At 42.8% G+C, this 27614-nt stretch overlaps 1 protein-coding gene and 1 long non-coding RNA gene across 6 annotated transcripts in view; one reads left to right on the forward strand and one right to left on the reverse strand.

Moving 5' to 3' along the window:
- LOC140843461 (uncharacterized) overlaps positions 1-9792 on the forward strand; it is a 39395-nt gene extending 29603 nt beyond the window's left edge. Inside the window, exons 2-3 of the long non-coding RNA XR_012121273.1 lie at positions 1503-1912; positions 8867-9792. This is a non-coding gene — a long non-coding RNA (uncharacterized lncRNA). The remainder of the gene's footprint in view (positions 1-1502; positions 1913-8866) is intronic.
- An 11885-nt stretch (positions 9793-21677) lies between these two features.
- The window catches only part of SPTBN1 (spectrin beta, non-erythrocytic 1), a 197324-nt gene continuing 191387 nt past the window's right edge, over positions 21678-27614 (reverse strand). For 4 of the 5 annotated variants that reach the window (XM_073213209.1, XM_073213215.1, XM_073213219.1 and 1 more), the window contains 4 exons: positions 26607-26845; positions 25284-25457; positions 23767-23809; positions 21678-22985 (listed from right to left, as the gene is read on the reverse strand). In XM_073213209.1, the coding sequence (XP_073069310.1) occupies positions 22767-22985; positions 23767-23809; positions 25284-25457; positions 26607-26845 (675 nt within the window). In that variant the 3' untranslated portion in view covers positions 21678-22766. Of the gene's footprint in view, positions 22986-23766; positions 23810-24871; positions 24940-25283; positions 25458-26606; positions 26846-27614 lie in introns of all 5 variants that reach the window. The other variant, XM_073213234.1, reaches the window with a different exon arrangement.

The following is a 27614-nucleotide window of genomic DNA, read 5'->3' on the forward strand; positions in this document are numbered from 1 at the left end:
TACACTAAATGTTTTCCAAAAGGATCCCTGCGGACAGAAATTTATGAGAACTCCGTTAATGTCGCTAGCATTGACATTTTAAAAATCTTTGCTAATTTACTAGGCCAATTTGAATCTCAGTAGAATATCTTTACATTTCTTTTGCAACTAATGAAGATGAACACTTTCCTATGTGTGTGTTGACCAGTTTAATTCCTCCCTAAAAATCTGTTTTTTTCAACTGCTTTGCATTTGCCCATATTGAAATCTTAGATGTTTTGTTTATGTGTTTTAAAAACATAATTCAGTTATTAGCAAATGTTAGGCCTTGTCTGTCCTTTTTCATTGAAAATAGTTGTCCTGTCATCTGCACTTTGCTTTACTTTATTTTATTGCATTTTAGACTGGTAGGTTTTTATGTGTTCATATCTATCTTATATGCTCTGACATTGCTCCCTTCCATTAGAGGCCTAATAGGGATTCCCTTTTGCTTTCTTCTTGTTTGTTATGTTTTGATATTTAAAATTTTTTTCTTTATTTGGAATTAATTTTTGTGTGCAATGTTAGAAGAGGATTTGAACAGATAAGGCTGCCCAATTCGTTAATAGCATACATTGAATAATTTTTCCTTTTACCATTGACCACGTGGCCTTCCTTGGAATATTTTTCATTATGAACAGTGTCCATTTCTATAACAGCTACTCTCCCATGATCTGCAGCAGCAGCACACTCTGTATTATAGTCAGAGAATATCTTTTCACACTGACAGCTCTAGAACCCGTCATCATTTTCTTTGATGCCATCTCCTTCTTTGATGTTTATTCATCATCTATTTCAGGTAAGTCATTTTATCTTCCAAAAATATTCCATGGTTTTTATTAGAAATTAGTCAAATATGTGAATTAGTTTGAGTAGAAATTGTTTCTGTAAAAGAGTGTCACTTAAAGAGAACAAGTCAGTCAGGCCTTCTTGTAGCTTGCGACCATTTTTGTTTGTTTATTTGGTTGGTTGGTTGGTTGGTTGGTTAACTGGTTTTCTTCTCACAGATCATACATATTTCACATTAGAAGTGTCCCTTGGTACTTTGTAGGTTCTATTTCTATTGCGAATGGGGTCTCTTCTTACATATTTTCCTGAGTATTCTTTCCATAGAGGAATGTTATTGATTACATATTTACCTCAAATCTGGCCCTTTCGGTGGCTCTATTATCATACTGGAAAACAATTTCCAGTTTAGGTTTTCTGAGAATACAGTTGTTTTGACACTTAAATTGTACTGGAACTCTGTTATTTTCAGGGAGAAAAAAAATCATTGATGGTATGACAAGGGTCAGTCAACTGGGTCATCTGAACATTCCATCAATTTTACTGTTTTGTGGAGACAGTCTGTGTTTTAGGGATGTTACCAAGGAACACTGTAAAAATAGAAACGTGAATGCATGCTGATAAATCACAAGTACAATAACAGTTCTTGATTTAGACATGAGCGGTGCACCCAGCTAACTCTCACTCTGTTTTGACAGTTGCAGGTCAGGAGAAGTGAGAATCATAAAATGGAAAGGAAATTAAAGAAATCAGCAGCTGGTTTTTTACCTGCCCAGGTGTCTGAGTCCATTCCATATTTAATTGGTGCTACCTCACCACCTTTGCACAGAGAAAGATTTCTCAGAGGACTGGAAAGATACTGGCTTCATGGAGATTCATCGCTGGAAGCTGCTGCAGATGCCCTTACTGCCTTCCTTTCATCTCAGGGAAACGAGGTCCTTCTCGGTCTGCTCGGGGCTCCTGTGGATACACGTGGGAGTGGGCCTTGGTTCCCTCTGTTACCCCAGGAGCCCACGCGGCCTCGGCACCGGCTCTGTGGGAGAACCGCCTTGGCGCAGTTCCTGACTTGGGAGCTGACGAGAGGATGGGAGCAGAGAGCTCCGCTGCGGTGAGGAAGACATGCGCAGAGGGCAGGGATGGAGACACGGGTGGGCGGGGGCGCGGCTAGAAGTGGGGAAGGGAGGACGGAAACACAAAGCCTGGGTGTGAACTGACAGGTGTCTGAAGGGTAAAATTAAGAACTGTTATGATCCATTCTCTGTGTGTGTGCTCCAGCATCTCAAAATCAGATTTTCCTCTGATCATGATGCAAATTCCTGCCTCAACCGTTAAAGACCTGGTTGAGAAGTTACTAACTCATGAATCTCCATCCCCTGGACAAAGGTGAAGAGAAAGGACCAGAATGTGTAAACAGTTACATGTGTTTAGAACTCCTGTTTCTCAGTCCAGACAGGTGAGTGACAAGTCAAGACCGGGCAGAAGTTTAGCAGGGGATGAATGTTCGAGCGGTGCATGTACATTAGTAGGATTATTGCCACTGAGTAATGCCAGTAAAATGCTAGGAGTTTCAAAGCAATATAGCTAGTAAAGAACTAAGGGAAATGACTTGTGCCCTGAGAAGCAGCAAAGGGTGATAGAAAAGAGTCATTTTTTTCACAGCAAAGTGAAAGTAAAGAGGGCAATCTATCTGTTCGACAGGATCTGTGGTAAAGGACCCCAGCCCTGAAAGTCAGTGTCAGGGATGCCCGCGGCACACTTCCCTGAGGAGAAGCGCCTCTGGCTCACACAGCTTAGTGTCTGGAAGGCCGGAGGAGACAGCTTTCAATTGCTTGTCTCCTGAGTGGTGTGTGTTCGGACCCAGCGGCTCCCTCCCTCGCTCCTCCCAGCCGGCTGCTCTTTCTGGCCTGCTCTGGCACAACATCAGGATGAACTGTCCTTCCCGGTCACCTGCAAAGAGATGATGAGTTCAAACAAAATCCTGTCCTGGCAAAGCTGTGCTTCCTGCAAGCTATGCGCAAACCCTGACAGCCTGCCTTTGGGGTTGCTCTGGCTCCATCCTTTCCAGGAAGTGCCTCGCCTGCACCACTGCCCCCCCAGAGTATGACACAGTGCCTGGCACCATTGGACATACAATAAATTATTGAATGAAGGCATGCACCTATTTTCAACCTTGTACCAGATCATATCTGTGGCCCCCCCAGACCCTCCTGTCCTTTAGAACACTGTTTCAGACCTGGGGTCCGCTACAGAGGAAGAAGGGACTTTTTCTTCTACCCTCCTTTCCTTTTATATCTCTGAGTCTCTGCTGTGATCTTTGTCAACACCAAAAGCATTTTTTTCCTCTGAAAATTGATCTAGGACTGGAGAGTTGATCATCATCTCAATTCGGTGGGACCAAGGCTGTGCCTTAAAGAACTCCCTCCATCCCTGAAAGAGACGGCCCAGGCTAGAGTTGCCATGAGGGCCTCAACTCCACCCAGGCCTGGAGGCCCCTTGAGCTGCAACTGAGCTGTTAGGAATTCGCTGTGGGGTTTGGAGAGGGGTTGGGTTTTTTTTATTATCAATTCTAGATTTTCATTTATTTGAACTTAAACTCACAAGGGTAAGATAATTTGATTTTGAAATGTAATTCCTTTGGACTTTATCATCTTTGGACTTTATAACCATGCAAATACATCTAATCTTTAAACTTTCATTTCTCTTTGAGAATTTGTAATTAATAGATGAGGGATTTATAGTCCTATCTGGGGCCTCCTCATACTGTTTGCATTTTATTTGTGGAGTATCTTCCTGTTATCATTTGCTCTCAAAGAACCTCTGGTGATAGATGATACAACTGACTGAAATGGGGGTTGAAAGTAGGACACGGAGTGAATTTCCAACTTTGTGTAGGGTGACCTGGGAGTTTAAGGTGCCATCCTGAACCATCTCGGAGCCTTTTGCGGGCAAAACCTAAACTGGGCAGGAGATTTCTGAGGGCATGAAGCTTACACAATTTGCAGGGAGAGAGCAGTTTAAGGAAAAAAGAACATAAAAGGATGCATTCAAAATTAGGTACAGGGCGTTGGAAAGGGCCTGAGCAAGTGAGGGGTCATGAGGTGTGAGCGTGCTCAGCTTTGTGATAACTCCACCTTGGCTGCCCCCCAGCCGTCTGTAGGACACTCAGAGGAGCAGGGCGATCCAACAGAATAAAATCATCGTCTCCCCCAAGGCAGCTACACCCTCTTGCTGGCCACAGGCTTAACAGTTGCTGCAAATTCATCCAATGTGATTTGGTTATTCACAATACTCCTTTCTTAAACATCTGTGGCCTCCATTGTAACCTCGCTACCAAGTTATAATAAAGGTGGTCTTAGATTGAATTCTGTCACCCATGTTAATGTTGATTAGTGAAGAGTCATCAAGTAGTCCTACAGCACATCTGGGATCTCTGTGAAATGCCAGCTCTGAGCTTTCATGCAAGGTTAACTAGATTGCAAATGTGGCAATATTCTGGTGGCAGGGCATAGATTCTGCACAAGAATCCTCTACTAAATATTTAAGTGTTTTTTTTCACCTAAGAATTAAGGACATTCTCTCAAATAAGAATAGTACTGATATTAAAATCAGGAAATTTAACATTAATACAAACTTACCTAATCCACAGTCCATATTCAAGTTTCTGTCAATGTCTCAGTAACATTCTTTGTAACTATTGTTTTTCCTTAGTCCAGGACTATTCCAGGGTCACACATTGTGTTTAGTCATAAAATCTCTTTTGCTTCCATTTATCTGGAATGGTTCTTCATTTTATGTCTTTCTTCATCTTGACATTTTGAGGAGTAAAGACCAGTTACTTAACAGAATGTTCACTTCGCCTCTGTCTGCTCTGTTCCTTGATTAGATTAAGGTCATGGGGTTTCGCAGGAATGCTACAGAGGTGATGCGGTGTCCTCAGTGTATCATATCAGGAGGCCCATGATATTGGCTTGCCTCAATATTGGTGATGTTAATTTTAAAAGCTTAGTAACAGTGGGCCACTTTAAGATTGTCACTATGAAGTTGCTACTTTCCTTCTTCATAATTAAGAAGCAATATCCAGGAAGACACTTTGAGACTGTGTAAGTATATCATTCGTCATGAAACTCACCCACTACTTCAGGCAACATTGATGAGTTTCTAATTCCACCATTTCTTTTAGTTTTATTGTTGAATTTCTATTATAAGGGAGAACTTTATTTATTTCAGTATGAACTCATGGAATTTTATTCACTGGGTTGTAATCCACTATCACTAAAATTTTAAACCCTGTTTAGGTAAGAATGGGATTGTCTGTAATATTCAACCCACATCTGACATACCTTTCATTTGACTGACAACGTCCATTTGTCTGCTTAACAAAGCCTGTATTTCTAATCTGAGATAAAGATAGCTGAAGCATTTTTAGTAGCCTAATGACCCTTACAGTGTATACTCCTGAATTAGGAAAATTGAATATTCATGTAGATTAAAGCAAACATGTGTATTTATATCACAGTGTCTATGATAGAACAGAAGAATTCAAATTATAGAGTACATAACAGTGACTAAACCTGAGAGGTCAATAGAATGAAAAGTTGGGTAATGTCAAGAGGAAATGTACCCACCTCCTCCTGGAGCTAAATTAGCAGGGTTTTGTTCTCTGTCTGAATCCGTCCCCTTTCCGCCCTTGGACAACCAGCTTGCCTACCTGGAGCTCAGGCTCGCTGCTCCTGGCTACACTGTAGGCTTGATGACAAATGTCCTGCCTCATTGCAGGAGGCCTGAGATGATCCGGCACCCTCTGTAACTGGCAGCTACCTCTGTCTAATGCCCAGATTCAGCTACAAAGCCCATTTGCCCTAACACAAAGCCACTTCCTCCAACCCAGTCTTGACCCCAGTAAGACTTCTTATTTCCCAGTTTGTTTGGAACATGGTTGGGAAGAGGCAGCTTTTATCAGACCCCTCAGAGACCTCACCTCCAAGATCCACCCCTTCCATTTTTACTCCAAGGCAACTGGTTAAGCAGCCTGTGTGCTGACAACTCTCTCAGCCAATCAACTTACTGAAGCATCTTCTAGTTTAAGAGAAAAAGCCCAAAGCTTGTCTTGATTCTCCTCACTAAAATGACAATGCTCCCCAGGATCCATGTCTGCTCCTCTCTCTCACCTCCTCCCAACTGCATATTCTAGCAGCCAGAGATATGCTGAGAAACAAAACTGAATCACTTCTCTGCTTTCAAATCCCTCCACGATTCCCCATCTCCCTCAGTGTAAAAGTCAAAGTCCTTACCATGACTTAGTAAATAAAAACATGGTTTGGATGACAAAATGGGTAGATTAGACTAATGTTTTTTATCTTACATGTGGCCTGACCCCTGTTACCTCTCTAATCTCCTCCTTCCCCCCACTCACTTTTCTCCAGTCACTCTGGCCTTATTTTGCCACTCAAACATACCAGACACACTTCATCCTCAAGACCTCTGCCCTGGCTCTTGCCTCTTCCTAGAATAATTTTCCCCACTTATCTACATTACTTATTTCTTTACCTGCTTTCAGATTTACTCAAATGTCATCCTCTCAGTAAGCCCACTGCTGGACCTCTTATCTAAATTGCAACCACCACCCCACCTCCCGCCACCAAATATATATATACCTCTTTAATATCTCTTTAGCATTTATCATCACCTAATATAACTATATATTCTATCAAATATCTTGTTAATTATCTGTGTCTCCACACTGAAATATAAGGTCTCTTAGGTCAGGGCATACATCGGAAGAGAGAATTAGAACTCTAGAATATAGAGAGATTACCTACAATGCTGCTGTTATGGATGGAATGTGTCCATTCCATACACACCCCCAAATTCATATGTTGAAGCCCTGACCCGCATCATGGCTGTATCTGGAGATGAGGCATATAAGCAATAATTAAGGGCAGGATCCTAAACCAATGGGATTAATGTTAATATGAGCACAGACACCCAAAAGCTCCCTCTAGCCCTCTGTAGTGCCCAAGGTGTCATCTAAAGCCAGAGAGTCCTTGCTAGAAACTGAATCTGCCAGGACCTTGATCTGAGACATCCAGCCCCCAGAACTATGAAGAAATAAACTTCTGTTGTTTAAGCCACCAAGTCTATGGCATTTTTTTATAGCAGCCTGATATAGCCACATAAAGACCCATAATAAGATGGTAGAAATAAAACAAACATATGAGTAGTTATAACAAACATTAAGAGGTTAAACTCTTCAATTAAAAAACAGATCACCAGACTAAATTTTTAAGATCCAGGCATATGGTATTTACAGGAGATACACCTAAAACATAACAGAAAGACCAAGGGGTAAAACATGGAAAAATATCCATTAAGCAAATATTAGCCAAGTGAAATAAAATTAATATCAGACAAAATAAAAGTTAAGGAAAAATCATTACTAGACAGAAAGAAGGTAACAAGATAATACTTTCAAACTTCAATTCATCAGGAAGATAAACATTCTAAACATGTATGGGTCTAATAGGGAAGCTTGAAACAACATAAAGCAAATTGATGTAACACTCCCCAACTTATTTAATGAAGCTATCATAACCTTGATACTACAGACATAAAAGGGCAGTATGAGAAAGAAATTATGCCAGTCTCACTCAAACATGACTGCAAAAATCTTAACCCACATTCAGCAAACCAAATCTGGCAATGTAAAAGCAAACGAAACAACATATCATAACTGGTTGGAGTTTATCTTAGGAATGCAAGTATGGCTAAACAGTATTATCAATGATGCAATTCATTACCCAACAATAAAAAGGAGAAAAAACATGATATCTTGACACAAACCATTCTGCCCCTAACATTTGCAGGGCTGGTAGCAAGAGTACATACCAAAAAGAGGCCCACATGTCATGTAAATGATTTTTAAAGTTATAAATCAATCTAAGAAACTGTAAAACTATGCATTGTCCTCCTACCTTGATATACTTCCAAAAAATTTTGTGCAATTTTTAATATGTACAAAGCCTTGGTTTTTTATAGTTTCAAGAGCAGCAAAAAAATACAAGATGACTAAACTTAAGTATTATTCTGTATATCTGGGTGGTCTTTTAATGGACTGGCTATGTTTAGATGAATAATAAAGTTAAACATATATATATAATTCATAAGGTATATATTTGTTCCATAAAATATGTTTTTCTCACCTTTTAGTAAAATTACTAATTTTGAAGTTATAATAAAGATTTCCATATGTTTGATAGTAATGATCTATGTGATTGAAAATAAAATACAATTGTATTGAAAGTATATACAATTTGAATGTATCTTTGTCAAAAAAGTAAATTAAGATAACCACAAAAATTGAAAAAGTAAAATTATTTTCATTACATTTTCTAAGAGAGCTATTTCATTTACAGCTGGACCAAAGTGTAATGTATGCTTGTGAATAGAAATTGCAAAGAAGTTAAATTGGGCTACAGGTTCTAGTCCTCAATTTCTATCATCTTTTAGACTATGTGTGGGTTAGATGACACTGATTAAACATGAAATTAAGGACTAGTCAAACAATCTTCGAGGTTCCACATTTGTCACTGACCACCAGACACACCTTTTTGGTTGTTCTGATTCATTGGTCTTTCCCTCACGTCCATGAAAAACCAATTCCAGTATTACACAGAATACATGAATGTAAGGTGACTGATAGCTTGGCAGGTAAAACAATCAAAAAGAATTTAAATTGTTATTGAGTTACAGTATTTCAAATGAAACCTTTTGAGGTATATAAAAACATTGTAACTATATCGGGATTCCCAGGAATAAACAAGTGTACTACACATAATTTCACTTCAAAATAGAAACCTTTCTGGGGAGAGAAAAAAAATCAGTGCTTATATTTTAAACCACAGTTTATTTTTGATTCTGCCTTTTAAGTTGTGCCCTCTTATGCAAACTTAAGATTTAAGAGAAAAATTCTGTACTAGTGAATAGCCAATGGGAAGTTATCAAGAACTGTGTCACTCGGGGGACTTTTTTTTTTTTTTTTTTACCAGATTCTTTTCTTTTGCAGTAGTGACCATCAACAATCTTCAGAATCAAAAGGCTCTATCCAGACCCCACCAAGAATGTGTCCATCACCTCCCCATCCTACTGCTCACCAGCACTGAAATCTGGAAACGGATATTTAGAACTGATCCAATACAATGTCAACAAAATAAAATTGTAAAAACCAAAGCATTAAACCTTTGGAATTAGAAAATAACAATTGAGAAATATGTGATGCTGATGGAAGAAAACATACATGACAGAACAAAGAAATCAGAAATAGGCCCCTAAACCCAGACAAGAGGATCATAGGGTGATTCGTGAAATCAGCAAGGATTGACTCAACTATAAATTTATTATTAATATTCATTCTTTCATTCAATAAAAGCTTATTGAGGGCCTGCTTCATGTTTGGCTTAGGCACTGTACTAAGTACAGGGGATTCAATGTGAACAAGACACATGGGCCTGGGTTTACCTTGTGTTTTGCTATGAGACAAAAATTGAATAACATTAACTGTACCTGGCTTTTAATAAATATTATACATGCAGTAAAAATCAGCTATTAAAATTCCAATATTGGAAAGAGGACAAGTAAGATTGTTTTCTAAATTAGTATTGAGATAACTGGCTAGAAGTTGGAAAAACAATTAAGTTTGAGACATTCCTTATGAAAAGTTTTAGAAGAATTTAAGAACGTATAACATTGTTTAAAAAGCACAAAATGACCAGGTTATTAGATCTATGAAAGAAAATGAATGTCCTCAGTGTTGAAGTAATAAGATAACAAGGAAAAGAAAGTTGGGTTTTAACATTTAAACATTTTTTATTTCTATACCAGAACAAAGCGGCAGACTATGGAAAATATTCTGATTCTGTATAACTGCGAAAGGGTAAATCTAGAGAAAATATTCCAATTTATAACCAAATCATAGGAACTTCAATAAACAAGCTGGCCAAAGTGTTGTGGCAGGTATTTGTCTTTTTTTTTCTTTTAACAACTGTGACAGTTACGACTCCCAAGATAGCCACATCCTAATCCGGGAACCTAGGAATATGTTTCATTACATGACAAAGAGGAATCAGGTTGCTTATCAACTGACCTTAACATAGGCAGGCAGGCGCCATGTAATCACACAGGCCCTTGGAAGTCAGAGATGTAGATGTTCAGCGTGACACCTGTTGCAAAATGGACTTGTAGCCCAGATTTCTGGCTTTGAATGTGGGAGGAACAGGGCCACAAGCAAGGAACGCAGGCAGCCTCTAAAAGCTGGAAAAGGCAAGGATCCAGCTTCTCCACTGGAGCACCGGACAGGGAGGCAGCAGTGCCAACACTGTAGTTTTAGCCCACTTACACTTGTGTCTGACTTCTAACTTACAGAACTGCAAGACAATAAAATTGTGTTGTTTTCAGCCATACATTTACGATAATTTGTTATGGCAGCAAAAGGAAACTAACACAGCCACCCAGTTTTTAAACACCCCCTTCCCGCTTTTGGAATACACCACCTTGTGGCTGACTTGCACGCTGTAGAAAGTTAGAATGCTTTTCCCAGCCTCCCTTGCAGCAAGGGCACGGACGCATGGAGAGCCCCCCAATTGTACACACCTGCCCAACTTGGAAGCTGGTGCCGTGAAGGAGGAGAGCCTGTGCAGGCCCTGCTGCCATCTAAGACAGCAGGGCAGCCTTGGGTGAGGCCAGCTAGCCTGTCCTGTGGCTGGACTTATGTCATCACTCTTGACTGTAAAAACTCTAAGTCTGGTTCTCTGGCCTTTCTGGAGTTTTTGGGGCCTTAATAAGTTCCTTTTCTGCTAAATTAGCCAGAGTTAATTTTTGTGGCTTGTGACTCAGAAGCTTAATGAACCAGGTATGAATAATTTGAGGAAAAGAAATGTAAAATACAGGAGAGAAAGCTTACCCTAGCTGGTAGCCCAAGAAACTCAATGATACTTGCTACAAATAAAAACAATTGTTTCTATGGAAAAGCTACTACTCTTCTTTACAGCAGGTAACTAAGTGAGTATGTTGTTTGGAAAGCTATAATAGGAAAATGAAGCAAAATCTATAAGCATGTTCTTAGTGATTACCAAGAATTGTGGCAAGTTATATTGTAAGATGAAACTTAATTATCTATGTGTTTGTATAGGAGAGAGAAATTACTGATGTGCTTAAAATTTGCTGGGCTGAGTTTGATAAAATTTGCATTAGGACCCCAGGAGATTTTAGGGAATGAAGGGATAAAGACCCAAACCCAGTTTCCTGAAATGTAAAGTTACTGAAGCTGTCAGGGTGGCTGAGATCAAAGCCCAGACCCCAAAAGGGCAATGAATCCCAAGAGACCATTTCTACAGAGGTGGAAACAGACAGATTTCTGAGGTGTTTACCGTCACACCTTTAAGGGGAATATGGTCTGTGAAGGCACCCTACCTGGAGGATATTTAGGCCCCTGAGAACTGCCCTAGGCAAAACTAAGAGCTGTAATTTTAGGAACACAAGCCTGTTGGTGGGGAGTGCTAAATACCTAGAGTTTGGGGAACATTTTAATAACTAATGTTTCATCAACCCAGTAGGAAATGACAAATGGCCCTTGAAATAAGAACCACAAAGTTTCAAGCAATCTCGAAAAAGAATAACAAAGCTGGATGTATCATGCTCCCTGATTTCATATATACTTTATATACTACAAAACTATAGTAACCATAACTGTATGGTTCTGGCACAAAGATAGACACAGAAATCAGTGGAACAGAACTGAGAGTTCAGAAATAAGCCCACACTTACATGTCAATTAATATATGACAAAGGAGGCAAGAATATGCTATGTGGAAAAGACAGTCTCCAGTAAATGGTGTTGGGAAAACTGGACCACTGTCTTACACCACACAAAAATAAACTAGAAGTGGATTAAAGGCTAAATACCAGACCTGATACCATAAAACTCCTAGAAGAAAACACAGGCAGTAAACTCATAAGCATAAGCCTTAGTAATTTTTTTCTGGATATGTCTCCCAGGGAAAGAGAAACAAAAGCAGAAATATGCAAGTGGGACTACATGAAGCCTAAAAAGGTGCACAGCAAAGGAAACCATCAACAAAATGGAAATGCAGCCTACTGATGGGAGAAGATATTTGCAAATGATATTATCCAACAAGGGGTTCGTATCCAAAATGTATAATGAACTCTTCCAACTCAACACCAAAAACAAAACAAATAATTAAACAGAGGACCTGAATAGACATTTTTCCAAAGAAGACATATATATTGTCAACAGGCACATGAAAACATGTTCAACATCACTAATCATCATGAAAATGCAAATCAAAACCACAATGAGGTGTCATCTCACACCAGCCAGAAGGGCTACTATCAACAAGACAAGAAATAACAAGAATTGGCAAAGATGTGGGGGAAAAGAACCCTCATGTACTGTTGGTGGAAATGTAAATTGATGTAACCACTATGGAAAACAGTGTGAAGGCTCCACAAAAAATTAAAAATAGAAATGCCATGGGACCCAGTAATTTAGCTTCTGGGAATTTATCTGAAGAAAACAAAATTAGTATTCAAAAAGAGAGATGTACCCCCTATGTGCCTACTGATAGATGAACGATAAAGATGTGGCATATATAAGTAATAGAATATTACTCAATCATAAAAAAAGAATGAAATCTTGCCATTTGTGACAACATGCATGGACCTAGAGGGTATTATGCTAAGTGAAATAAGTCAGAGAAAGACAAATACCGCAAGATTTCACTTATAAGTGAAATCTAAAAAATAAAACAAATGAACAAGAAAACAAAACAGTAAGACTAAACTCAGAGGACAAATTGGTGGTTGCCATAGGGGACAAAATAGGTGAAATGGATAAAGAGGTACAAACTTCCAATGAAAAAATAATTAAGTCATAGGAATAAAAAGTACAGCTATAGGAAATAATAGTCAATAATATTGTAATAACTTCATATGGTGACAAATGGTAGCTACACTTATTGTGGTGGGCATTTTGTAACCTATGAAATGGTTGAATCATGAGGTTCTACATGTGAAACACCAATATAATATTGTATATCAACTATACTTAAAAAAAATTCTCTGTAGCGACATGGTAAAATGTGGTGTAAATTTAAGTGAAAATACTGTACAGAGTAAGAACATAGTGTTTACCTGTGTAGGATTTCATGCATGTGGGAAGGACAGCAAGGAGTAAGATGCCCAGTGGGGAGAATTAGAAATCAGAGCAAGAGAAAAGATAGTTATCAGAAAATAAGGGTGCCCTGTGGCCAGTTCAGGGAGCTGGAATGAAAATCTGACCCATCTCAGCTGGAGCCCATCAGTTCTTACAGCTTGTCTTCACCACCTTGGGCTGCAAAGGAGATTCAAGTACTTGTCCGCATGCCCGCCTCTCCTCTCTCCCCTGATCCCCTTTCCACAGTTTCTCTTTTCTTTTCCTCTCCTTTTTTAAACACCAAACCCAGGTATGGGTTTTATGCTGAGCCACAATTTATTTTGCCCCCTTTCTGAGGCTACAGAGTATCCAGCTAATTGGAGGAACCTTCCACCCTTCCTTCCTCTCTTCTTTCTTTGCTGCTTTGTCTTGCCAATGGATTTCAGCCCCAGACAAGTTCACCATGGATTCAGTGAGACTGTAAACATGACAATGGAATGTTCTTGGGGTGAAAGGGTTATACCCAACTTTATTCCCACGGTGACAGGTCAATCACTAGAATCCTGTCCATCAGAGCAAGTCTGCATGCAGCAAGCCGGTCTCTGCCTCTGGGCCTCTCTGCCCCCGCAGCTGTCTCAGTCTGCCACCAAGCTGTCCTCGGTGCTGCCACCACTCCAGCCTCTGCTCTCCTGCAGTTCCGCAGCCCTGCAGCAGCCCAGAGCACTGAGGAGCTCTTTATATAGAGTCAATAACAACATTTTGCCCACACGTGTGTAGTGAGCAGGCTGACCAGGGCCAGGTGAGAATCCTGGCCATAGGAACCTTCACTTTCTCCACACACTTCCCTCCCTTCCAAATATTTGTGTCCCCATGTGTTTACCTGACCTTAAATTTAATCCAAAAAGACTTCAGCACATAGTTCAGTGCTGGGCGAATACAGATTTATAAGGCTGAATCAGGCATCGATCACCCTCCAATTACATTGCACATGCCCTTGACAGCCAAACTGTAGCTTGTGCATCTTGACTCCAGAGCAACGTGGGTGCTGAGCCAGTCAGTGAGAGACTGTGACTTTGACAGTCAGGTTGATGTGGCTGTGGAGTGGGCCTGACACTAGCCATCACAGTTCTCTCTCCAGTAGCCCACCTTTAAGGGGCAGGGTTCACCCACATGAGACCCCCCACTGACTGGCTCTGGTTCCAGGACAGGTGTTTCTAAGCCCACAGAGGACCGCAGGAGGAGAATCCAGGTGAGGGAGATCAAGTGGGCTGTTTAGTCTGAGAGTGTGGCCTCTGCAAAGGCCTGTCAGAATTCAGATCGCCAGCTGCTGTTAACACAAGCACTTAACTCTAAGCCTTTGTTTCCTCCTCTGTACAGTCAAGACAACCAATACTTCACAGAATTGCGACGAGGATTTGGTGAGACAACACAACTCAAGTGCTTCGTACACTGCCTGGAACAACATGGCACCCAATGTTAGCGGTGTTATTAGCAAGATAAAGTCATCCCATCTGGTGAACAGAGTGAAACACGTCAAACCACTTTTTTATAGAGTCCCATACCTAAATCACTGGTCCGTTTTTTCCAACCAGTTGTTCTGGCACATTCAGATCCGGCTTGGGTGGTTCCTCGTTTCTCAGCAAAGACCCTCTACCTTCCCATAGGGTATGTTCACACACACCCATCACACAGAGGGCCTGGGCTGGTCATGAGGATGCCAGAGAATCCTGGGCAAACATCCCAATACAGGTGAATGGGGATGAGGCAGAGGGCGGGTCAGTCGTGGGCTCAGCCAGACCTTGTCAAAGCTTCAGAACATCTGAGGCGCTATGGTCTTGGCTCTCCCAGCACCAGCCCGGCTCCTAGTCTTCTGTTCCCTGCAGTGACAACTCTGCTCTCAGCTGTAACAAAACCCACGCGCCAAGTGCCTACCTCGTAGGGCTGCTGTGAGATTGGGCGAGTCATCATGTGTGAAGTGCTAAGGGCAGCAGCTGACACAGACAGTAAGCGCCCAGCAAATGCTGGCTATCGGGCACAGCCAGTGCAGGAATGGCACTCCTCTTGGCTGGGCTCCAAGTGCCACGAGGCCAGCCATGGGGTGGGATACAGGCCTCCCTTGGTCCCCGCTTCCAAGGATCTGAGACACAAGGGGAGCTATTGGGCTATGTTCCCTCAGCTGGGCTGCTTCTGCGAGAGGCAGCTGTGCTAAGGAAATGACAGAAATGCAAAATGTCACAATTAAAAAGATAACATAAGGACAGGTTCATCTTTGCAAACTGTTCTCCTAAGGAATTTAAATGCTTTTCCCTCTTAACTGAGTAATGACAGACATTCTGCCTGAAATCCTTTTCCAAAGACCAGCAGCACCCTCTTCTATCAAGCCCTCCTATCCAAGCAAATGGCTCCCCCTGGACCCTGCCTCACACCCCCACCCAGTCCTGTGGGACCCCCTTGGCCTTTTAAGTCAATACCCTGGGTAGTTTTCCCTCCTGTCAGTGATGGGGACTTTTTAAGGCACCGTGCTGAGCTCCATGGGGCTGCTCCCTCATGGCGCAGGGCACCCAGGGACTGTGTGCCCCACACTGCTTGTCTCTCGGCCACACGATGTTCCAACCATTTGTTCAGGCACTCGGGACTCTCCAAAGACACAGATAATTAGCACTTTTTGTACGACTTTATTTCAAAAGAAAAAAAAATCAATTCCTCAGATAAGCATCTGGTCAGTTCATAAATTTATAGAATCTCAACAGCTCCCTTTGTGGTCTGCTGGAGAAGGCAGGCCTGTAGATGGTAGCAAGTGGGACCAGACCACTAGAGGCCCTCCTCAGTACCCCCATCTCTGTTCCTAAGGCCAGGTATGCCCAAAATAAGCACCTTGGAAAATCCAAGGACAGTATCAACACGTGCAAAGTCAGGGGCAAACTTGAATACATTACTAAAGGTGCTTTAAAAATCAAAGAACTTCAAGGCTAAGAGGAGGTCCTAGAACAGCCATGTCTTCTTTTTTAAAGAAAAAGTGTCTCTTTCACACAAGAGCCCTTCCCTTACTATTTCTCAAACCCCACCCCTCTTTCTGAGCCAACACTTTCATGCCAGATATGCCGCGTTTGGGGGCCAGGCAGGAGGTGGGCACTTTAGCACCCTTCACACATAATCTCCATCCACCTCCCCTCACACAAACCACCCTTGGCATTTTTAGCCTTTGACGTGGTTTACTCAATCTGGTGTGATGGACACTGGGAGCCCATCCCGTCCATGTCCACTCTGTAGTGGTCTGGACAGACCAGGGGGGCGCCCTGGTTACCCAAAGTGATTTCTCTTGTAGGAGGTGTGGTTCACGGATGGACACAAACCCAAATTCAATCCATTCAAAGTGAAACTCAGCTCTACTATATGTTTAGGGGAGGAGGAGCCCTCTTCTTCCTGTGCGACATGAACAAGGACACAACTGTGCAGGTGCTGGCTGCCAATAGCAGGAGGGAGGCCGGCCTGAGGCCTAAAGTAACCCACAGAGGAGGGCAGGGGTGGGAGCAGACAGGTTGTTGATCTGCAGCTCTGCTAAGACTGAGAATCTGTGGAACAAATCAATCCCTAGATGTATGCGGTAAATACCTCAGAGTATTTTAGTTGTGTAAGCTGACAAATTCTCTGTTGTTTATACCATTTGGGCAGAGATTTTCTTTTGCATTCTAATAAAATCATCTTTATGAAAAAAAATACAAAGAGCTTCCTGCTCAGCAGCATACCCTGGGAGAGGAGGAACTGACTGATGGAGTTACCACCTCATTTCTTCAATTTATTCTAAAGATAAGAGGCCCCAGGCTCTGTTGAACCATAGAGGAAGTGTATTGGAAGCTCCACAGAGGATTTCCCCCAGAGCGACCAGCACCGAGTAGGTGCTTTGCGAAGGTGATGAGACGGAGGGACTTGTCACTTGGCTCTACAGCGAAGGAGCCCTGATTCCAGCCAGGCTGGGCCAAGAGCCCACTCTCTTTCCCCAGAAAAGCAGAGGAGCAAGTCAGATGAAGTAATCAAATCACACCCACATGTACCCCGGAGAGACGAGGGAAGAGATGTGACAGACACTTTTAACAGGGCAGCAGGAAAGGGCCAGCCTATACACCAGCGAGCATGAGTCCAGGTGGGCGCTCTTCGCGGCCATTTGAGTTGAGGCTGTGAGACCCGTCCCTAACATGCAGGCCCCAGACAGGGGAGTGAAACCTCAAGAGACTGTTGCCTTCACAAAATAAAACCTTGAAGAACAGCAACACTGGGAATAATTCACTGTGACAGGGAAACTAAAATGGTGACTGGAAACTGAGCAGATTCTCCAGGAAAATGCTGCGAGCCAAGGTTTGCCTCAGCTTCAGGGGGGAGAGCTCCAGGCGCCCGCCCAACGCCCATCCTCTGGAATGCAGGATGCCCCACCCCGTGGCGACGTCCCTGCGGGCTTGTGTAAGAGAAAATTCCCTTTCCCTTTAAAGATCCAGTTTCAGGAAACTCCACTGATGTTCCGCCTCCTCCGTTCCCACTCCCAGACACAATAGGGCCCCACAGTGTGATAAATATCTGAAGGGACAAGAGAAGGCCAAGCGTAAATTTGCGCACGCCCACACAGACCTTGTGGCCCTGACGCGGCCACCCCGCAGGGTGTCTGTGCGCCGGGGCAGGGACACAGAGAACCGGGCTCGTGGTGGAGCAGCCCCAGGCCTGTGGGAGCAGAGTGCTTGCTCCTCTTGCTGTGACACTGACCCGACAGCGGACACTGCGCTTGAAGGGACCACTGACAACCAAGGCAGCTCAGAGAGCTGCCCCATGTGCCTGAAGCAAACTGGGCATTCCTCAGGAGTGTGCCAAGCTCTGCTGCAGAGACAGAAAGGCCAAAATGAGGCTCTTGACCTCTACCAAATAATTCTACCCACTGTCACTAACTCTCCCAAGTCAGCCCAGTTCACATGAGTCTGAGGTTGGCGGTATTTTCTCAACTTGAGTGAAAATACCCTGAACAGCATGGAAGAAAACCGTTTCTCACATATCTTGATGCCTAATTTAAATAAAAGCGAGTGCCCCCTCCAAGCCCATTTCCTGAGTCCCTTTTTTCAGAAGGCTGACCTTTTCCCAAAAACACTGAAAGCTCCAAACAGTATGTAACATTCTTCCTCACAGTCAGCCCATTTGGATTTGTGGTTTTCTTTTTTTTTAAAAAAAAAAACAAGTTGCAAACTCTCATTTTGCTAGGTGGACTGTGTTGAGTTGGGTCTAAACCTTGATGAACTTTGAAGCCCACCTTTATTTCTCCCTTGGGAGATCTCTATTCATCCTGCAATCAACAAAAGAGCACTTCAGGGGTTTGACCCAGAGAACTGGCCTCACACAACGGAAGTGACACGAACATCTGCACAGGTCTAGAGGTGAGCGTTAACACACATGCTACTTTGGAACAAAGACTAAAGCCGAGTTATGAGTAAGAACTATATGCTAAAGCATTGTAGATACAAACAACCTAAAAGTGGGCGTGAAGGGGAGAATGGAGAGAGCACATACAAAACATTTAAAACAATTATTCTTGGCATTCCTGAAAGGCGCAAGGACATAGTTTTTAAGTTTCACTGATGGTCAGTGTTAGGAAATGGAAAGATTTCACCATGACTTACAGGGTTATTTCTTATCCCAGAGAAATTAAATTTATGTTCTCACAAAAACCTGCACATAAATGGTTACAGCACTCTTGACAAAATAGCCCCGAACTGGAAACTACTCAGAGGTCCCTTCATTAAGTGGACGGATAAACAAATAGTGGCACAGCCTTACTGCAGACTGCTTACTACTCAGCAACAAATGGAACCAACTATTGAAACACAAAATAACCTGCATGGATCTCCAGAGAAGTATGCTGAGCGCACAAAAGGCCATTCCTAAAAAGTTACATCCTGTGTGATTCTGTTTATACAACATTCTTGAAATGACATATAGCAATGGAGAACAGGCTGGTGGTTACTCAGGCGGGTGGCACAAGGGAGCAGGTGTACCTATACAAGAACAATAGGAAAGGATCTTCCTGGTGATGGAAATGTTACCTGGACTTTATCAATGTCAAAATTCTGGATGTGTTAGTGTACTAGTTTTTGCAAGGTGTTACCTAGCATTGAGGGAAATTGGGTAACCAGTACTGAATTCTTTAACTGCATGTGAATCTACTATTACTGCAACATAAGGGAGTTTAATTAAAAAAATATTCTCAGTAATTACTGTTGGTAGTACCAGTATCACTATTATGAGCTTATGTAATATGGGATAAATCATGCAATTACAGGATATTCTAATTCTATGCTCCCTGTATCCTTGAGTGCAATGATTCTCTGAATGAAAAAAATTTGACACAGGAGATGTTAAAAACCTTGCAGTCCTGAGTTTGAGTATGAACTCATGAGTTAGTTTTTCTTAGATTTTCTGATATGCTTAGAAACAAGAATCAGCCCAGTGGCAGTGAACATTGCTAGCCAACAAGATTATAGTTCTGAAATACTATTTCCTACTAAAAGAAATGAGGGTGTCTTAAAGAAACCTCTGACTGATTGCATGTCTGGGGGCAAGAGATGTACTGGCTGATCCTGGGACATCTTGTCACGCCACACAGGGAGGAAGGTATTAAAGATCACTAGGGTTGTTATCAAAAGGATTCAGAAGCCAACTTGAGGGGGTTCCCACCAGCCAGAGTTAGGACGTAGTTTCTAAGTTTCACTGATGGTCAGTGTTGGGAAACGGAAAGATTTCACCATGACTTTCAATGGTGAGATAGGTTTTGATAGGTTTACTTTCTTCCTGTTTTTATAGTTTTGGGTCACGAGTCATTAGGTCAGTCTAAGTAATGGGAAGACTCAAGCATTTATCATGCCTTTCCTATATAAATTCAGATGAAAGGAAACATTTAAGCATTCCAACTAATGAAAGAAGGAATCCATTAGGAGTATCCTAGAACTCCCATATATAATCAATCCTAAAAGTGCCAAAACTTGCTGAGAATGTGTCTGTCTCTCAGCCTGCCAGTTCCTCCACTGAAGATGCCATGGGCTGTAAGCAGTACCAGCACTCGAGGTAACCACAAGAAAATGCAGCACCGAGACACCACCAATTTAAAATGCATTCCAACTTCAAAGATGTCCAAATGTTATAAAAGTGGCCTTTAATCAATCAAGAATGCCCATTTCAAATCCCATTTCTTTACAGCTTCTCACTTTTCAGATATATACAGCAGCCACTATTCCCACCTGTTCTTTATCACTGAAAATTAAAGTAAAATAGTACATTATAGCAATAAAGATAAATATGCACAATCCTCAAAATGTTAGTGTTAAGACTTAAAAAAAAAAAATCCTATCTTAATGGGATTGAAAATCACTGACCATCCTGTCTGCCCTAAACTTCAGCCAGTGAACGTTCTTACGTGGGGTTCTGCAGTCACACCTGCTGACGTCGGCTCCTGATGACCCACGCAAGGCAGTCTTCCGCTGTTCCTTCTCTTCCTGCTGTTCATCTTGTTGTAGTTGGTGGATCCCCAGGAGGTACCACCAAACCCAGCCATCATAATCTGGGGTGGGTGAGCCTCTGGAATTACGTGCAAAATAGCCATGCAAATTTTTTTTTATGGGATTCTGGAATTGCTGGCTGTCTTCCTTTTGAGTGTGGCCTGCCTGCCAGATGCCTGACTTTATCAAGAGTAGGCTGTAATCAATCATGATTATTTTCCAAGATGCTTTTTCTCAAATATTTTGGTCAAAGGTTCATCTGTTGAGAATTCAACAACTTGATTCTAATCCTGAATAAGATAAGGGCAAGGGAGTGTCACGGTGAGATAGTCTTAGATGCATAGGAGAGGAGAGGAGATGGTGAGGTCCCAGTTCACGTAGGGTGAACAGAAAGCTCCCGTGCCATTCAGCTGTGGAGCCCAGGACTTAGGTCATGCCTCTCTGGAGTAACTTAATGAAAACTCCACACTACCAGCATCCACTGCCGCTTTAAGAAAGAAAATATGCAAATGGTACCGAGTCCCAGATGGAACAGGGCAAGTACAACATGCATAAATAACCCAGAGCCTTATGTTGGCGCCAGCAAATCAGCCCATGGGCCAAATCAGGCCTGTTGTCTGTTTTTGTACGATCTGTGTAAAACAGATTTTACATTTTGAATGCTCAAAAACAATCAAAAGAATATTGTGTGGCATGTGAAGGTTATATGAAATTCAAATTTGTGTCCATAAAGTTTCACTGAACATAACCATGCCCAATTCATTTACGTATCATCAATGGCTGCCTCTGCACTACACAACAGCAGAGTTTCCATGGAGACAGGTATGGCCTGCAAAGTCTAAAATATTTACAGCTCTGGCCCTTTGCAGAAAAAAGTTGTCAACCCCTGACTCAGAACCGAGGTTAGCAAGCTCTCTGGTAACTTTTTCATAAATAAAAGATAAATTTTGGATGTGTAGCTACAGAAAATTCCATAGTTGTTACTCTGTTCACTCTAGTTTTCAAATCTCGTGCTCCATACATGCACAAGAATGCAAAACAGGAATGCAGGTAGACTTTCTAAGGTTTCTCATTAGCTATTTCTTGCTTTCCAGTTTCCCTACTTGGCATGCAAGGAGAGGAAAAACAACAATTATCCACGCTAGATTTAAAAGCATTTAATGACATAGCATATATTTAACAGGGCAAAAGTTGAGAGGTACAGGTCAAACGACTGAGCACCAGGCCTGAGCGACACCTCCCTCCCAGGCCCAGCCTCTGGAGTTCATTCCTATCAATGCCATTTTGATTGTGCAGTAAGATGAAAATTTGTCATTACAATCGTCACAGTGACAGAGAGATGCACACTATGTATCAAATAGCAAGGTAATGAAGCAAATTATAACACAGTGTGGCAACGCACGAGCAAGTAACCATTAGAGTAACATTACGTTGTCCAGTAAATGCTTCAGTTCCACTTGTACACTTACCAAGGATTTAAAGGGTTTATTATACATCTAGTTTTATTATACTTTGTACTAGAATTATCTCAAACATACAATATAATGTATTTCAGCAAAAGAAAAAAAAATTGAAATTACAGAGTATTTAAAACAAGTTATCAGTTTTCTATTCCTTCTCGTATACTGACATTCTTAACTGTCATGGCAGTTGATGCAGAAAAGCCGCCTGTCATGTGTTAGTAAGTGATGCCTGATACAAACGGTTTGGTCTGTAGAGTTAACATGGAGCTGCACTATGGCTGCAAGATCATAACACACGACCTGTTTAACCAAGGTTAGACCCACTACGGGCACTTCTAATAGTCAAGACTCAAGGTAACCACTAGAAGTAAAAGGAAGAGAATGGAGTCAGGAAACTGGTACATTTTGTCTCTGGTGAGCACAGGAAATATTGTTGAAGCACCGCTGCCTTGCATACCAACAGCACTAGAGGCAGGTTATTTCCAACACAGCCTCACAAAATTGAGGAACAGTTTAAATATTGAGATCTAATCTATATAATTTTATTTAAAAAAATCTGGTCTTCCCTCTGCACCTCAAACTTTTATAACTTGGAGATAAAGTGTTAGGTGTATTTCCCCCACCCCCCAGAAATGCTCTATAAATTAAAAAAAAAAATCAACCACATCGAGGAACATTAGGCACAGAGAGTAATGTGTTGGTTCTGAGCTTGCATGCTGGAATTTCACTGAAAAGGTAAGAGAAGGGCAGGAGGTGAAGGGAAGGAGTTCACTTCTTCTTCCCAAAAATGCTGAACCTCTTCTCTTTGTCTTTCTCTTTGTCCTTCTCCCGCTTGCCGGGACTGGACTCGCTGGTGATGGTGACGACGCTGGTGGGCAGGGTCTGTGCCCGGCTGGAGGCTGGCGTGCTCTGGGTGCTGGCAGACACCTCGTGTTTATCAGAGGAGATGGCGGACGAGATGGCCTGGATCCACGTGTTCATTTCCTCCTGGACAAAGGAGGAGGCACAAGTGAGATTCAACCAAGAGAGATGGGCACGAGACGCTTGCACTCCACCTGCCTCTCTGAGCCTCTGTCAGTCCACAGGCTCGAGAACAGTGCGTCTGGCTAACTGGGGGCTAACAGTTCCCAAACGAACCTCTGCTTTATCAGTACAGCAGAGTGAACATGGTTCAACTCTCATGAGAATTCAGCTTATAGTGCCTGCAGCTCAGCACTCTAATGTATGGTGCTGGAAGACTGGTCTCCATCTGAGGGATGTAAGGCTCCACACTAGATGCTACTCTTTTTTTAAAAAAACTGAAATATTTGACGTCATGTTGCATAAATTTAATAGAAGTTGCTTTTTCAAATTTAAAACACATGTTGTGTTCTCTCAGTCAACCCTCTCTCCTCTCAGGGTGAAGAACGCCAATGAAGTGGTCAGTTCAGGGGCAGCGGGTGCCGCAGGGAGGCTCCTGACTGGGTTTCCAGATCCACATCCAGCCCTGGGACCACCTCACCCGCTAGGAGGCGGCAAGTTCCCCCCCACCTACTTCAAGAGACCCTGCACCAGCTCTCCTGCCACAGGAGGCGGCAGCGCAGTGACCTTCACTGCCTCCTAGAGACGAAGAAGTGAGGACCTTTCAGCGCTAGTGACTGTGGGGACCAGATGACAGAGGCTACTCATGAACATCACTGATACGAAGAAAACCACAAATAAAGCTTATAATGCCACCAACACTTGCAAATCCTTACATGCATGAGAGAAATGAATCTTAGAAACTTACATCATCTTTGGCTTGGAAGAGGTACTCATTGCCATCATTTAATCTGTAATTTGAAGGAAAAAGTCAGTCAAAATTTAAGGGAAAAAACCCAGAAACCCCTCAACTCCCTTATCATAATGTGGGATCCAAGAAGGCCATGGGAACCACACCAGGAATGCTCGTCAGAGTCCTACATACACACCAACCCAGCCATGGCCCCCTGGACATCAGGAGGCCACATAATTGGACCAATATAATATACACAGGCAACCTGGTGTTCCGATCACTAGAAGGATCCAGAAAGGCCCAAACATATTAACAGCTGGCTCTGCTGCGGCAAAAAACACATGGAGGCCTGATCGCTACTCTAAACTGAAGGAGAGAAAGCTCTTTTAAAAGAATGGGCCCTTTGGAAACTCTGCTACTTATGTACCCCACACATTTACAAATACTAGAGTTTCTGAACAGACTTACAGAAGAGTTCTAGATTTCTATTCTTACATTTGCCTCAGGAAGAAACTATCCTTGCAAGGCCATCACTGTGACACAGAGAAGACACAATGGCTTGGACGGCTTATGCGTTCACCCCACTGCTACTAGAAGGAAGAGGGGAGCTGCCAGCACGGAGGAGGGTAAGTGCCCTCTGCCAATAAATACGCTGACCCTCTGGAGCTGCATCGGGGCAGCACAGAGAGGGAGGCGGCCAGGCTCTTGGAGACTGTGAAGTGTTCCAGATCCTGAAGAGCCTGCCACCCGTGCTCATCGACAGAGCTCAATAAACCACACCATTCCCAACTCTCTCCTCTCCAGTCCTTGGCCTGGTCCAACCGGCATAAGATAAACACATAACTAAACACCAAAGCTTTTCAGATCCCAAAGTAACAGATCATTTTAGTATTAAGCTAAGTAACATCCTAATCACTAACATGTTTAGTTATTTCGTTTCTCAAGATAAAATGTTTTGTCTGCCCATTTCCAAGAATAAGCCTCTGAGCCTGGATCCAGTCTGTGGGGAGGTGCTTGTGTTCTCGAGAGTAGAGACATCTGGAACTGGATGGTTTCAGAGGCAGCTGAACATCTGCTGGGCAAGGGAGGGGAGCAGACGGCCCTAGGCCGACACACGCACTTCCTGTTTCTCTCCATCTGGCTCCAGGACCCGGCTCCAGGTAACTCATGAGCAACCAACACCATCTCCTGGATAAATTGCAAAGATGGGGAAACTATTTCTCTAAGCTCCCTTAAACTGTGAAATGTGAATAGTTCACACTGTGTTAGGAAACAGTTAAGTTCCAGCTTATAAAAACAAAAACTCCTTTGCTCCAATGTTCAGCTTGGGCCATTAACCACACCACAGGGAATTCTGGTGATTGGCCACAGTCCCTGGAGGTCTGACCACACATGACAAACCAGTTAGTCACTTCGCCGGCAGTTTTTTTAAATGGCAGAGGGGAAACCCACTGAGCACAGCACCTATCTAGGAAAACCAACCACACACCCACTCTCCAGCAGACAGGAAGCAGGAAGCTTACAGCTCTCACCTTAGCTTGAACACGTGTTTCTTCTTCTTGTAATCAAGGGCCACCTCACAAATGGCTTCTTTCAAACTCACAGGGACCTCACTGTGGTAGGGAATTCCAGAAGCAGCAGTTTTTGCATCTTTGTAGAAACCCATTTCTTGGTTATTTATGACACAGTAAACATTGTGCCAGGACCTGGGCAGTAAGGAAAGGAACGTCAGGGCTCTGCACCACACTGCCTTCCCCAGCTAAGAATGTGACGAGTAAGAAAATGTCCTCAACACAACGTGGTGTGACCCCCTTGTTAAAAGCCCTTCCTAAATTCTGCTAAACCTAAACAATGTAACAAAATTTCTCTGTGGAGTCCTGGGGCTGGGTTCATGTTGCTATACTGGCAGGTTGCTGAGGGCTACTTCTCTCTGAATTTGGGGAAAACATGGTGTCCCCTTCTATTAGATAAAAGTACTCCGGCTCTGATGGGAAGGTTTTTTTGGTGTTTGGTGTCCTCTGCTGTACTACTTTCCTTAACTGAAGTATACCTATCCCTAAGCAGCTCTTCCCCATCAGCTTCATTCTTGATGTGGCTTGGCAACTTGATAGGGAGGCAGATTCAGGGCCAAAAGCATTTATGGGATCTTTGAATGAATTAGGAAAAGATGGCCTTTCCCCCATGACAAACTATCATAAAAAATGCTTATTTTATTAGCATAAGACATTTTACTGCCACCTGCCTGTATTAACATATAAAATCTTGGTTGCCCTCCATATGGATGGCAGCTCTTAGATGAGATTTCCTTGTCCAATGTACCTGTACAACTGTACATGGTGGTCCCAGGCAGTTTTGGTTTACTGATTAAACACACAGGCTTTGGAGTCCAATATGAATTTCACTCCACCTATGCTACTTACTAGGCTTCTACAGAGAGCGAGCTTTTTTTAAATCTCAGAGGTGGGGTTTCTCATCTGGAAAACAAGAGCTAATAAAAGTAGGGCTTTTGATGAATATAAAGACTGATATGGAAATAAGGCTAGGAAATCAATGTATTAAAAAAAAAAAATTCCCCAAGAAGGGAAATCATTTCACTTTAGGGGAGATTCCTCAGCCTGGCAGCTCTCCCTCTCGGGATGAACTACTAAGGTCCCCTCTTGCTATTCCCATCCATGCTGAACTCTCCTCTCAGTGAGTGAGAAGCACTCCACATACACCTGCTTTCCAATGTCAGTCCCAAGAAAAATGTGATACCCAAGAGGCTATGAGCTAATCAACTACATGAGCGTTCATCCCCCCCTTTCAACTCAGGAGTGGCCCTCCCCATCTTGCTGCCTCAGCCCCTGCTGCTTCACCTGCTCGAGGCTTTCTTATTGTGGGCCTCCCACTCGTGCTTCCGATTCAGGAAGCCTTCCATCTGGGCCGCAGGCGTCTCCTGGGTTCTGGCCGGTAAGGTGGCGGCACTCTGGGCCGGGAGGGCGGTCTTGGCTTTGCGATCGGAGGTCGGGGAGGGAATGGGGCTGGACTCTTTCGAGCTTGTTCTCTGTTCGGCAGCACCGTTGACCATTTCACTTGTGTCTGCCATATCTGCCATCTAGGGAGAGCAGAGAGGCCACTCAGCTAGCCTCCTGAGCCACGAGGGCGACCACATACGCTCCGACTCGCACACGTGGCTGTGTATAAATGCCTGGCACAGACTGAGGCAGTACAGTAAAACCATTGCACAGCCCACAAAGCCAGCTGGACACCAGGGACATTAGAAAGTGGGAAGGGATTAATGCCCGCCCATTTATGGGGCAATAAGAAAAGCGAAATGCCAGGATGAGTTTTACTGCACTCTGCTCTTCTGATCAATTCATTTTCTCTAATATAACTCAGATCATTTCCTCTTATGGTTACTTTAAAACAAAAGGACAACAGTAACAATCACACATATTAAATATGAGAGAGTGGACGTTATACAGCAGCCACCTTACAACCAAGGACGCCATCAGAAGGGCTGGAAGTTTAAGCGAAAGAGCATTCACAAACAGACTGATAGACAACTCTGTCAGAACTACACAGCATTCCCCCAAAGACAAAGAAAGGCCTGTGGTTTCTGAAAATGCTCTCTGGCTCTCCTCCCCCACCCCTCAACACATTGTCATAAATACATGCAGAAATTAGGACGACAATCATGCATTTCACATCTACCATCCCAGTTAGACTTTGGAACTTAAGAGCTGGAAGGAAATGAGGCAAGTCAACAAACATCAATTTAACCACATCTGCCGAAGTTGTATCGTGAGTGGGTTGTAGTTTGTGTTAAAGGAGCTGGAAAAGCCAATCACAGTCACTCAACACCACACGGCTATTTACCCCCA

Source organism: Manis javanica, chromosome 1 (genome assembly GCF_040802235.1).
Source record: "Manis javanica isolate MJ-LG chromosome 1, MJ_LKY, whole genome shotgun sequence".
In the NCBI taxonomy this organism is placed as follows: Eukaryota; Metazoa; Chordata; class Mammalia; order Pholidota; family Manidae; genus Manis; species Manis javanica.